Source organism: Camellia sinensis, chromosome 9, assembly GCF_055761805.1.
Source record: "Camellia sinensis isolate YWXY chromosome 9, ASM5576180v1, whole genome shotgun sequence".
Classification (NCBI taxonomy): domain Eukaryota; kingdom Viridiplantae; phylum Streptophyta; class Magnoliopsida; order Ericales; family Theaceae; genus Camellia; species Camellia sinensis.
Window position 1 is genome coordinate 177,568,991 of NC_138969.1, and position 13,550 is coordinate 177,582,540.

A 13,550-nucleotide genomic window follows, 5' to 3' on the forward strand; every position below is an offset into this window, starting at 1 on the left:
TATTTCATAAAAACAAAATCGAGCTAGTATTTTATTAATACTTTGGTTAATAAATCTTTTACATAAAACTCCACAAATAGAAATTAATGGTAGAAAAACTTCAAATTGCTTATCTTCTAGGGTCTTGGCAACTTCTTGCCATCAGTGTCTTCGAGCCGATACGCACCATTGCCGGCAACTGAGATGATTCGATATGGTCCTTCCCAGTTTGGGCCAAGCTTGCCCTCCCTGGGATCTTTCTTATTGCCGACAACCTTTCTTAGAATAAGGTCCCCTATCTAAAACTCCCTGGGATTGACCTTTTTGTTGTATGCCCTAGCAATCTGCTGCTGGTATGCCCCCAGCCGAATTGCTGTTATTTCCCTTCTTTATTCTATCAGATCAAGATCTCAGACAAGAAATGCCTCGTTTGTTCCATTCACCACTCCCTGGGTTATGATTCCAGGGATACCAATCTCTATTGGGATGATAGCTTCAATGTTATATGCCATGGCAAAAGGAGATTCCCCAATAGATCTTCTCGGTATAGTCCGATATGCCCACAAGACATTAGGCAATTCTTCCATCCACTTGCCCTTGGCAGCTTCTAGCCTTTTCTTTATTCCATCCAAGATGGTCTTGTTGGATGCTTCTGATTGTCCATTGCTTTGGGGAAAGCTAGGAATGGAATAATAGTTCTTGATCTTGTATTTCGCATAGAAGTTTTTGATTAACTTGTTGTCGAATTGAGTGCCATTATCTACTACTATGGCTTTTGGGATTCCAAATCTAATGATTATGTTTTTTGAAATGAAATTCTTTACGTCCACATCTCGGATTTTGGCTAAGGGTTCAGCCTCTACCCACTTTGTGAAGTGATCAGTTGCTACTAGTAGAAACTTCCTCTATCTAGTTGCCTAGGGCAATTGCCCAACAAGATCCATGCCGCACTAGGCAAATGACTAGGGATTAGACACTAGATTCAGATCTGCAACTGTCTGGTGTATCAAAGGTGCAAACCTTTGACACGTCTCACATTTCCTTACATAGGCCTCAACATCCTTCTGTATGTACGGCCATTAGTATCCCTGAGATATGGCCCTATGAGTAAGTGATCTACCCCCAGCATGGTTTCCATATACTCCCTCATGGATCTTGTACAGAACGTCCTCAACTTGGGATGGATGCACACATCTGAGAAGGGTTCCAGTGAAGGACCTTCTCTAGAGATTGCCTTCTGTTGGCAGGCAGAACCTGGCCGACTTTAATCTGGTCTTGTGCGCTTCTTTTCTGTCTGCTGGCAGCCTGCCATCCCTGAGGAACACAACTATGGTGTCCATCTAGCTTGGATCCATCTCCACGCACATTGCTTCATACTCTATTATTAGGGGTTCTATACTTGGGCCTGACAGATAATCCACTATTATTGTCCTTGTCTCACCTGATTTCATCACGCTGGTGAGGTTAGCCAGGGCGTCGGCGTGGTTGTTATCATCTTGGCTAACCTACTACAGCCGGCAACTTTCGAAAAGTGTTAGTAGCTTGAGAACCTCCTTAACATAGGCTATCATCCTCTTATCCCGGGCTGCATATTCACTTTTTGCTTGATTTACATTGAGTTGGGAGTCACAGAAGACTACCACCTCGTCGGCTTCCATAACTACTACTAGCCTCAGTCCAACAATCAGTGCCTCATACTCTGCTTCGTCATTTGAGGCTTTCAACCTCAAATGGATCGACTGTTCTATCTTTCGCCCATCTGGCGATACCAAAACCACTCCTGCCCCTGCTCCTTGTCGATTTGAGCTACCATCGACAAAGAGGTAGAAAGAGGCCGATGTAAATATCGTAGGGTTTTTGCCTTTCTTCTATCTTCTTTTATTCTATCGGCGTGGGGTTCCGTAGTCCCAGTTGGTTTTCTTCTTCCTCTCTTAGACATCTTAGGTCGTGGCTCACTGATGCCTGCGTTGGGATTGTGCCAAGAGAATTGTTGTTCTTAGTCTAAATTCTAGGTCATATTAACCTAGAATTACAGCCCATCGAGCTACTCTACCTATCAAGTCTCCATGCTGTAATAAGGACTTTAATAGATGTTTAGGTAGCACCATAATCTTGTGGGCTTGAAAGTAGTGGTTTAACTTATTTGAGGCCATTACCAGGGCTAATGTCGAAGGACAGAGACAGGGACAAGTACCTGGTGTCTGCATTTGCTAGGATCTTGCTCACACAGTACACTGTCTTCTGCTCACCTTCTTCTTTTTAGATTACCACGGCACTCACGGCATGTACTGAAACTGCTACATAAAAGAACAATTCTTCTCCCAGTATTGGGTTCAACAATACTAGTGGGCTTATCAGGTACTTCTTCAAGTTGGCCAAGGCTACTTTGCATTCTTCTGTCCACAGAAAGTCTGTGGCCTTTTTCAATAAAGCAAAAAAAAAAATTTGCATTTATCTGAACTTCGACTAATGAACCTGTTCAGGGCTGTTGCCCTTCCAGTCAAAATCTAGACTTGTTTGGCTGTTACCGGGCTCTTCAAATCAAAGATGACCCCGATCTGATCTCGGCTTGCTTCAATACCCCTCCTAGTAACCAAGTACCCCAGGAACTTACTGGATCCTACTCTAAATGCGCACTTCGAGGCATTGAGTCGAAGCTGGTATGATCTCAGGATATCAAAGGCCTCATTCAGATTGGTTAGGTGGTTGCTAGGTTCCTTAGTTTTAACAACCATATCGTCTATGCAGACCTCCACTATCCTCCTAATCAGATGTTTGAATATCTTGGTGACCAGCCTTTGGTATGTCGCTTCTGCATTCTTCAACCCAAAAGGCATTATTATGTAGCAGTAGAGTCCTCTAGGGGTGATAAATGTTGTCTTTTCTTCATCTGGAGCGCACATTTCTATCTGGTGATAACCTCTGTATGCGTCCAGAAAACTCATCCTCCTAAGCCCTGATGTGGCATCTACCACGTAGACCCTCCACTTCCTATTTTTCTTCTTTACCACCATTGTATTGGATAACCAGATGGGATAATTCACTTCCCTGATGGCCTGTGCCTCCAGTAGCTTGTCTGCTTCTTCCTAAACTGCCTGCACATGTATCAGTGTCGGCCTTCTTGCTCTTTGAATAATTGGTTTTGTCAACCTATTCACATTATGTCTATGACAAGTGACCTCGGGGCTGATCCTCGACATCTCGTAAGGTGTCCAAGTAAACACTTCTATGTTCTCTCTCAAGAATGCCTCCAGTTCTGTTTCTTCATCCTCGGCTAAGCTAGAGTAGAGGAGAAAGAATCGTTCATCATCGTCTTCTTGCACCAAAATCTTTTTCAAAGGTTCTTCGCTTTTCTCGACAGGTTATTTGCGGGCATCATCGAAGATCTCGTGATCTTCACTTTCAATCTCTGCACTCTCTACTTCCCTTATATTACAAGTACACTTCATTGCTTCCATAGAGCAATTTTTTACCTAAACTTGGTCCCCTCTTATTTCTTCAATCCCCTATTCTGTTGTAAATTGCAGTAGTTGGTGCAACATTGAGGGAACAACCCTCATTGTATGTAACCAAGGCCTTCCCAAAATTACATTGTATGGAGAGGGAGTATCTATCACAGTAAACTCTTTTATTACCTTTTTTGCTCCCTGACTGTACCTCTAGACTCGTGACTCCGAGAGGCCATGTCGGCGTCTCGTTGAATTTGACCATAAGGCTGTCAGATTACTCTAGATCATCCTAGTTGAGGCCAAGCTCCTTGTAACATCTAACATATATGATGTCACAAGAGCTGCCCTAATCGATCAGTATCCACCTCACCTAGCAATCTCAAATTTGCAAAGTTACCGCTAAGGCATCATTATATGGATGTTGCACCATATCCAAGTTTGCCTCAGTGAAAGAAATCATCGGTCCCTGATATTCATTTGTTTTGAGCTTTTTTTGATGGACCTGATATACATGTTGCAAGTGCCTCACTCCCTTAAACTTCATTCTCATTAACCTTCTAGTGAATCACATTGATTATTTGAGGTCCATCCACGTGCTGCAGGGGTGGCGGTGGAGGTGGCGTTGTTTGTCCCCGAGGCAGCCTGGCGTGCTCTTCCCTTCTCTTCACCTCGTCTACTAGGTCTCTCAGGTGTCCCTATCTATCCAAATCCTCCAAGTGTGACTTTAGAGCCCTACATCCCTGAGTCATGTGCCTATCCTCATTATGGTAGGCACAATGCTTCCCGGTGCTCCTGTCCATGAACTCGCCAGGGACCCTCTGCAGTGCTCTGTAGTATGGTTTGCTCCTAATCCTCTTTAAAACCTTATAGATTGGGATCTTGAATACCGTGCTGACTACCTGCATAGCCCTCACTGCTATTTCTTGTCTGTCAGCGCCAGTATTCCCTCTGCCTCACTTTGGTGAGCCATTTCTCCTTTCTTATTTTGGTGTCTTCTTCCATTTCGTGTCTTCTTCTGCTCTGACATACTTCTTAATTTGTGCCATAAGCTCTTCCATACTCTTCGGTAAGGTTTTTACAAGCAATTGTCGAAGTGGGCACTCATCATTCAAACCGTTCTTGAAAGAAACGACTGTTAGCTCCTGGTTACAAGCCAGAATCCGGTTGTACACTTCATAGTATCTCTTGGCGTAAGCCCTGAGGCCTTCGCCATTGTTAATCTTTAAAGCCAATACCCATAGTGGTTGCAACTTGCTTGTAACAAACCTAGCCACAAACATCTCAGTCAGGCCTTCCCAACTCTTCACACTTCCCTTCGGTAACTTATGGAACCAATCCAATGTTATTTCCCTGAATGACGACGGGAACGCCTTGCACAATAGTTGCTCATTTCCACTTAAAAAGCCGTTGAGTTCAAATACAAACCAACAGGGAAGTTTGGATCAGACTTACCATCATAAACTTGAAACCTTGGCATGCTGAACCTCTTCGGCGCTTCGAAGACATCCAACTCCACCGAGAATGGCGTCCTCGGCTGGGCATTGGATGTGATATCGGCGTTATGGCCCTTCATCTAGAGGTAAACTCTTAGGTCCTCTTTTGTTCGTCTGGGGCCTCGACTATCGATAGACTTCAATCTTTTTGGCGGGCTGCTCCCAACGTAATTCTATGTTGTCTTGGACTTCCCTTCGTCCACTGTAAACATAGGCCTTGCCTTTGGATCTGTTGAGATCCCCAAACATAGGTCCCTTTGGTCTGGTGTGTCCTTTGTGACTCGCCCCGTACTGACTCTGTTTGCTCGACATCCCGTGATGGCTGATGTGAGTTTTCTTGTCCCTTGCCATGTTGTGGGACAATTGGGACTGTCTTTTGTCCCCCTTGTCAGAGCATCAGTCTTGGCTGCTGGTGCTGGTGTCTCCTGCAACCGGAACGATGGTTGCATCACGTTGTTTTGCATCATGAAGTTGACCACAATCTACAGGTCTGTCAACTTGTTTGTCATGTCCTTCATCTCCTCATCCCTCATCCCTCATTAGGCATCTATCCTTCCATACCTGGAGGTCACTTTCATTGTAGTGTTCATCTCGGTCACCCATCTTCAGGCCGTTGTGATCCTTCCAGACATCATTCGCCCCAATATTTGGTTCCTGTACTCTTTCATTACGGTTCTCCCCTCTAGCATTAGGATCCACATGCTTCTCCTCCTCACCGTGGATGTCGTCCCCAATTCTCACTTCCTGCCTATTATTGGCCATCTATTCTCCTTAAGTTCGCTAAATTATGGGTGTTGATTTTTGACCACACAACCAAATAGGAGACTTAGCAGGAGACTACCGGAAGAATAGATCGAGCCAACTTCCTGCCAACAAGAAAATGAGAATACCACGATGGTTCATCCACCTGGGGGCACTCCAACAACCAAGTCAGTAAATCTTATCTCTCACATATATCGAAACAGTACTTAAACTCACAATTAAAAGCATACCTTAAACCTGCGGAGGTGTCCTGCGTTTATAACCAACAGTGACCTGATCCCCTAGAAGCCTCACTTCATTGGACTCAAGCTCACTGCTCATCTTGGACTCTCGGCTAGATAGGGATAAACTCCTTGTGAGCCTTATCTTTATCCAGATTGAGAGTCTCTTCTGTTCTAGGACTCTTGTCTCTTATCTGGATACCTTGGAATTTCAGAATTATCGCAGAATATCTCGGTAATGCCGTGATCACCTCGGTAACATGACTCATCCACATGACACCTTAGCCGACATCTTGGGTAATTGTGGCCGCGTGGCGTTATTCGCAAAATACTTGAATTTGTTAAAAGATGAAGAATTGAAGATTAATTTCTTCTTTTTTTTTCACCTAAATTGATTAAAAGATTTTGCAATGAGTTCAGAATTTTAAAAAGATTTGATATAAAATCAAACATTTTTTATCTAAATTATAAAGAGTTGGATATGTTCTGGGGCGTGGGGTTAGGAGTTGCATGTCAGTGTTACGGTTGGGCCGTGAATAATGTAATCTCAATTTGGACATGTAAAAATCATGATAATTCGAGATTTTGGGTTCAAAAAGCTTATTTCATGTATGACATTGTAGTTCTTTTCTAGGTTTCTTGAGCATTTCCAAAGTACCTAAAAAAGAAAGTATGACATTATTAAGGTATTTATATATGATATTAGAGTTCGTGTTCATGAATTATTATAATCTTTTAATTCATGAATTTGATTAACATTATCAATTTATAACCCTACATCAATGACATTTGATTGATACTTTGTTAAATTATCATTAATTACAAAATCCAATCCAATTATGTATTATATATACTTTGTTAAATTATATATTATATAAGAAAAATGAGGTTTTTAACTTTGAGAGCTGTAATAGTTTCAAAACTCCAATCCAATTATGTTGATGTTTTGTTACTTTTTAAAAGAGAAAAATACTATTGGCTACCAAAAATTGAAAGTTAAAGTTTAAAATTTAAAATTATAGTCAACAAAGAATTTATTGAATTCACCTATGATTTAGGGTTTTAAATTTCAAAATTTTATACCTAACAAAATACACAAAAATATACTATATATTTTACCTAACTAATTAATCTTTCTTTCGGTAGGAATTACTAAATCCCTTCCTAATAAAATAAAATAAAATAAAAAAATGACGCTTATAGTTCAATGCTTCACATAAAATCTTTTCCATTGCTTCATCTCTATAAGAATAAATATTCTTTACACCCTTTTCTCTCTCTCTCTCTCTCTCTCTCTCTCTCTCTCTCTCTCTCTCTCTCTCTCAAATGGTGATTATTAAAATTTCATTTGATGTTTAAAACTTTTTTTTTCTTTTTATTTTTTTCCTTTCATTCAAGCTTAATCTCTGTGTCCATTCAGTTTCTGTTAGTAACAGAACAATAATAGATCAGATCCATATATGAAAATGACCACAGATGCCTCCTTCAAATTCTAAGGGAACTAATAGATAGTTGTTGGCCTTGGTGCTAAGATGAGGTGTGAGATTTTTTGCATGTTGTTATTTCTAAGGCATGTAATATGTCAATGTGGCATATATTATTCCAAAGTTAGAGTTTGTAATTGATTATAGGTCTATCAAAAAGATTATAAATTTTATATATGTAGTCCTTAAAAATCAATAATTATATTTTTCATAATTTTTAATTTCAATTATATTCAGTAACTATTTAATTTATCAGCTAATGTGTTTCTTAGATGTAGAGTATACAAGTGACATAAAATTAGTGTGTTTCCGATAATAATAAAAAAAAAATAAAAAAAAATAATTTTGATCTAAGATGCTTTACGAATTTCAAAACATTAATATAAAATTTTTTATACAAGTGACATAAAATTATTAACATAATAAACCATATCTATAATTTTAAATTTTAAGAAAATATTTATATATAAAAAGTCATATAAATAAATTTAACCACATCTAAGCCACATCTAATTTGATATTTGAAAATCCTTAAAAAGAAATTCTAAATATAATTTTAGTATTATATAATTTAAAATTATAAAAATATATTTTTAAAAAATATTATTCATTGTTTTTTAATTGTTGAAACTAAAAAATAAATTTAATTTAGGGCAAACTTCACTTTATTCCCTATGGTTTAGGCCATGTGCAGATTGCCACACTGACGTGTGAATATCACCACATAACCCCCCCTGTGGTTATTGGGGTGATGTGCACAGTTAGCTTTTCCATCTAGTCTAACAGGCTTTGCATGACACGCGCCTAATATGCAAATGGGCATGAAAATATGATTTTTTCTCTGAATTGAATGACTAAAATGCCCTCATCTTTATCATCAATTTCCAAAACCTACCCTCATTTTTATCATCAATATCGAGATATTCATTTTTCAAAACACAATACATCTCTCTCTCTCAATTTCACATTTTCTTTCTCCAACTCAAGGCCAAGAATAATGAATAAAAATTATAGTACTTCTGAAAATCAAAACCTCCCAAAAACCCAAAACAAAAACCTAAATTAATTTAAACAACATAATTTCTATCAAAAATTAATGTATATATATGTATATATATAATGCAGAGGAATATAGTGAAGAATATAGTGATACTAAAACTTCTGAGGAATATAGTGAAGAATATAGTGATACTAAAACTTCTGAGGATAGTGCAGAGGAAAGTGATGACCAAAGTTGGTTGTATGAAGACTTAGAGGGTCCAAATGATGACATTTTTTATGACGGAAGAACTGAAAGATCCCTACTTAAACTCAATCTACCAGATGATGTTGGTTAGTATTCAGATTTTGATGATGATGATGAATTTATTACTCTAAAAGGGTTATCAGATGAGGCAGATAATGATGGATACCCTGAATACAAAGAAGGGATGATGAAGCATCCCAAACTTGTAGTTGGAATGAAATTTCCCAGTCCCCAAGTTTTCAGAGAGTATTTGAGGGAGTTTAATGTGGTGAATGGTTATGATATAAGGTACATCAGAAATGAGAGTGCTAGGATCATTGTTGTTTGTAGGCATACCTATACTTGGAGGATACACGCCTCTCCATTAGGGGGAACCACAACCTTTCAGATCAAATCTCTAGAGGGGAAACACACATGTGGGAGGCATTACAACAACAAACAAGCCAACTCTGAGTATTTGGGGAAGAAGTTTGTAGATGAGGTGAGAGATGACCCCTCCATTAACATAGCCTCTTTTAAGAAAAAAGTGAAAAGAGAGATTATGGTGGATGCAAGTAGGTTTCAAATATATAGGTGTAGACACCCCATTTTTGACCATCCTCAAGACTTAGACGTCATCACTCATGCACTCGATGATTATGTGTTTGTGTTCGTTTTGAGCACCCGAAGTCCTCGGCGGAATGCCCTGTCTTTAAGCCTTTAAACCTTGTTCTTTCTGTGCCTTGTTTTGGACGAAAAACTTGGTGTCCGGACCTCTTGGTGACCTATCGGCCACCACCCAAGGCTGTCGGCCACGGGATGTTTTTGTCGGCCATGGGTGTGGCCAGTCGGCTATCAGTGGTGGGCAACGGCCACTAGTGCCTTTTTTCAAATATTTATTAACAGTTGTGCCAGCTGTTGCACACTGAGCTACATATCCATAAATGTGTATAGTGAGATGTTTCTAAGCTCAATGGGTGTTTTTCTATAAATAGGGGGGTTCTTCCCCCATTTTTGAGGGTTAGAAAAATTAGAGCAAAATATCTCTCTCTCTCTCTAGCTTTCTCCCTAGCTTTCTCTCTCTCTCTCTCTCTCTTGATATTTTGTACACATTTGCTCACAAGCCCTTAGCTTTTGCATACCAACCCTTAACCAAATACTCTCACCTTTGGGCTGAGATTACTTGGAGCCTTCTTTGAGCTCTAGAAGGTGGTTGGAGCTTGGATTATTGGCTATTTTGTGCTTTGCATCAAAGGTATAACACTTGCCTCGTTTCTACTTGCTTTGTATACTTGTTTTGCCATCCTTTTTAATTGTTTTAAGGCTGGTTTTCAAATGTAAAAATTTCTATTTTTGTGACCTAAAAGTGGTGGTTTGAGCTCTTTTTAGTTAGGGGGTGGTACACCCTTCTTGCTTCTTAGCTTGTTAAGCTTTTTCTGCTATTTTTCATCACTTTGAAAACAACTTTTTTATCCCTTTTAACCACTAAATTTCAAAGGTTTTTTCAGTGGAAAAAAATCAACTTTTGCAGTCCAAAATTGGAAGGGTTAGCCTCCCCTCCTTGTGCCTTGTTTGCATGCCTAGTTAGCCTCATGTATTAGCTTATTGTTTTAGCTTTTTGTGGCTTAAGTCCAGCATGTTTTAGACCCTTTTTACGGCTGTTTTGCCTCTGTTTTTGGTTGTTTGTTTCATTTGAGTCTTGTATTGCATGGTTGTAGTGTAATTTCCTTCACTAGCTTGGTGTTTTAATGTTTTAATCGCCATTGTTTTGAGTTAATAGCATGTTTTAGTGTTGTTTTGCACTTAATTTTAGCACTTTAATCTCTGCAATCTCCCTCAATTCTTTACTCTTTTGTTTTCTTTGAAAGTGGTTTTAAACCCCTTGTTTGCCTAAGTGTGAAATGGATGTGATACACCTAACGGTTTAATTCCTTAGGGGAATCATTACCAATAGTGTAATGCCTCTTTCATGCCCAAAGCACCTTGTGCTTTGAGCCATCTTTCCATTAGAGGACACTCACTAATGGACAAATCAATTAAAGAATGGTTTTGGTAATTAAAATGAGTAAACAAAAATTGGACAAGTAAAAAAAGGCAAGATAAGCATTTTTTTTGTTACATTGCATGTGTTCAAATCGGACGTTAGTTTGAACATAAGGAAAATGAGACATTTCTTACTCAAAAGAGATGAAATGTGCCATTTTCCTTAGTCTCCATTGCCCTTGATCATGCTTGATAGGGTGAAGCTCCTTTGGTCTCATTTTGCATTCATTGAACTTGCACAATTGGTTTTATAAACCATCATGCAATGAAATTACTTGATTGATGGTTTGTAAACCGAAATTTTGTCCCTCATTTGATCTCCCCATGAAAAGAAGAGGCAAAGTGTGCAAATAATCTGTGAGAATACACTGTTTTGCTCTGTATGCTCTCTATTGCAGCAAAAAGAGGAGTTCATATCATCAGTGGCCAACCGGCCACCACCAGTAGCCCACCGGCCACCATTGGTAGCCGACAAGCCGCCTGTCGGCCACCAATGAAATTTGCACAGTGTGTTCCTGAGGTGGAGCAGATGTGTTCTGGAAGTGGACAGCTTTTTTGGTGTTCAAATGTGCAAACAGAGGCTCGCAGCAGCGAAACGGTGGTTTTTCAGGTGGAGAAACCAAGCATGCATGCATCCCTCGTTTCCCGAGGCCGTTTAGTTAACTTGCCTAGTTAATTAGTTGTAGTTGGTGCTTGCAAGTGTTGTAAATATTTAAGTAGATTAGTTTATCAATTTATGTTGTAATTCATTAACTTAATTGCTTTGTAATTCGTTGGTTAAATATTGTAATATTTAATTAGCTTAGAGTAGTTAGTAAAATATTGGGGTGTAATAGTTAGCATAATTAATGTAGCTAGTTAGTTAGCTTATTCATTCGGACCCTCCTTCACGAGGGCATAATGTTGTAATAAGTGCGTGTGCGTGTGTGTATGTTTTTCCAACCCCACGTCTTTTTCCATATTATTTAATCGCTTTTGATGGTTAGATTAAGGATCATATTTTAATTAGCATATTGCATGCTAGTTTGCCTTCATTGGTATTGCATGCACCGGGGCTCAGCGCATCATTCAAACTACATCGTCATTTCAATATCTTATTTGAAAATGTGTTTAATCGCATGTTGTTCAAATCCGTTCATATGCCATATTAGTAGCCGAGCCTATTAATTACATATTGCATATATTGCATTAGGCATCTTGTATAGTTAGGATCATGCATCTTTCTAACTAGTTTTTGTTTTGACTTGGAGTACTAGGTAAGTTTTTACGCTTTAGCATGTTTGCATGTGTGTGAGTTATTGCTATATCTAGCATGCTTGCCATGAGGCTATGTGCTTAAATGCCAAACTGCGTGAATGCCTGTAGATGAAGACTTGCTTCAATTGGAACGATTCAACGAATGTATGTTTTAAGCCCACTTTGTTGAGTGGCAAATCATGTTTTACGCCCACTATGTTTGGTGGCAAATTCGCATCTTTTAAGCCCACTTGAGGTGTAAAATTCAAACCATTTTCACAAGCAAACATGAGTTGAATTGTTCCAATTCTCGCGATCTAGTCTATACTTGCTTGTACGCATCACATAGTAATGTTAGTCTAATAACTGGAATAAGAATACATAATGTTTATAAAATATCATATCATGATTAGTAGAGGCCGATCTTTGATCGGGCGAGCGGGAGTGCTCAATTTATGACCTTCCCCCTTCATACCCAAGTTCCCGAGCCAAGGCAACTTTGGTGATGACGAACACGTGGCCTTCGGCACGAGTCAAGGTTTCCTAAATTTCTCCAAAAATAAAATATTTAGGTGGCAACTCTGTATCTGACAAAGCAGTCTAATTTTGGCATTATTTGATTGAAAATCAATTTTTCAAAAGATTTTCCAGATTTGGACTCTTTGGTGATTATCAGTTTCGGACTCTTTGGTGATTATCAGTTTCACATTACACTTGTGAGATTAGATTCAGAACCGCGGGAGTCCGAACTGTAGGGCTTTCTTTCAAGTTCCCGATAGGGGGCGCAAAAAAGTCGAGCCACAGTTTCTGGCGACTCTACTGGGGATTCAGAGAACTTGACTCGAACTCATGATATGACTTTTTATCTACACTCATGTGTTTCTTTACATTTGTATTTGCATCGGTGCGCCTAAGTCACAGTGTTTGCCATCTGCTATTCCTGAACATTTTGCTGGAGGCTTGCTTGGAAAAGCAAGCCAGAAGGTTGACCGGTTACGGGCTCTGCCAGGATGGGAACACAACCCTTAGATCTGGACTACTGTTGTACCGTTTGATACTCCTTTCACTTCTCAGTGATTAGGTGTGAGAGGTATATTAGGTGGTCTTGCTGAGGTATCCTTTTTGACCAATCGTCCTAGTTGCATATCGGAAACCATAAAGACTGTTCCAAATTAGGACAGGATGCTTACCCGAATGTAGAATTGTGGTGAAACCTGTTTGTCTGAATAGTTATCCCTAGTTCTTGAAAAAATTAGAACAGGGTAACCCTACCCCACCATAAGGGTGTTTTGGCTCTCACTTGCTTGTTACGTGCTTTTAGAGTAAAACTCTGCAGGAATGTATGTATCAGTTGCAAGTCTGGGTATCAGTTTGAGGGTATCAATTTTGTGGCAAAAATCAGTGTTGAGTACAGTTCTCCAGCTTTTGATTGCAACTGCATGTTGTTTGTGTCTGAGCCGAGGTGCTGTGTGGTTTTTTATTTTTGTTTCTTTTTGCTTTATTTTCTTTTTTGCAAGGTAGTTTTACACCTTCAGACGAGTCTGTTACCCCCTAAGCACTCTAGACCCGAGTAAGGAAACTTTACCGATCCGGGGATCTTGTAAGAGGACAACCAGTGTTTGCTTCACTTCCACCAGTTACCAGACGGACGAGGGTTA

At 39.4% G+C, this 13,550-nt stretch overlaps 1 protein-coding gene across 1 annotated transcript; it reads right to left on the reverse strand.

Annotated features, from left to right (window-relative positions):
• Positions 1-4,123: 4,123 nt before the first annotated feature.
• Positions 4,124-4,708, reverse strand: LOC145799947 (uncharacterized). The gene is made up of 2 exons (XM_082889592.1): positions 4,458-4,708; positions 4,124-4,355 (listed from the first exon to the last, which is right to left on the reverse strand). Exons 1-2 carry the CDS (start codon positions 4,706-4,708, stop codon positions 4,124-4,126), a joined length of 483 nt encoding a protein of 160 aa, XP_082745718.1.
• Between the last annotated feature and the right edge of the window lie 8,842 nt (positions 4,709-13,550).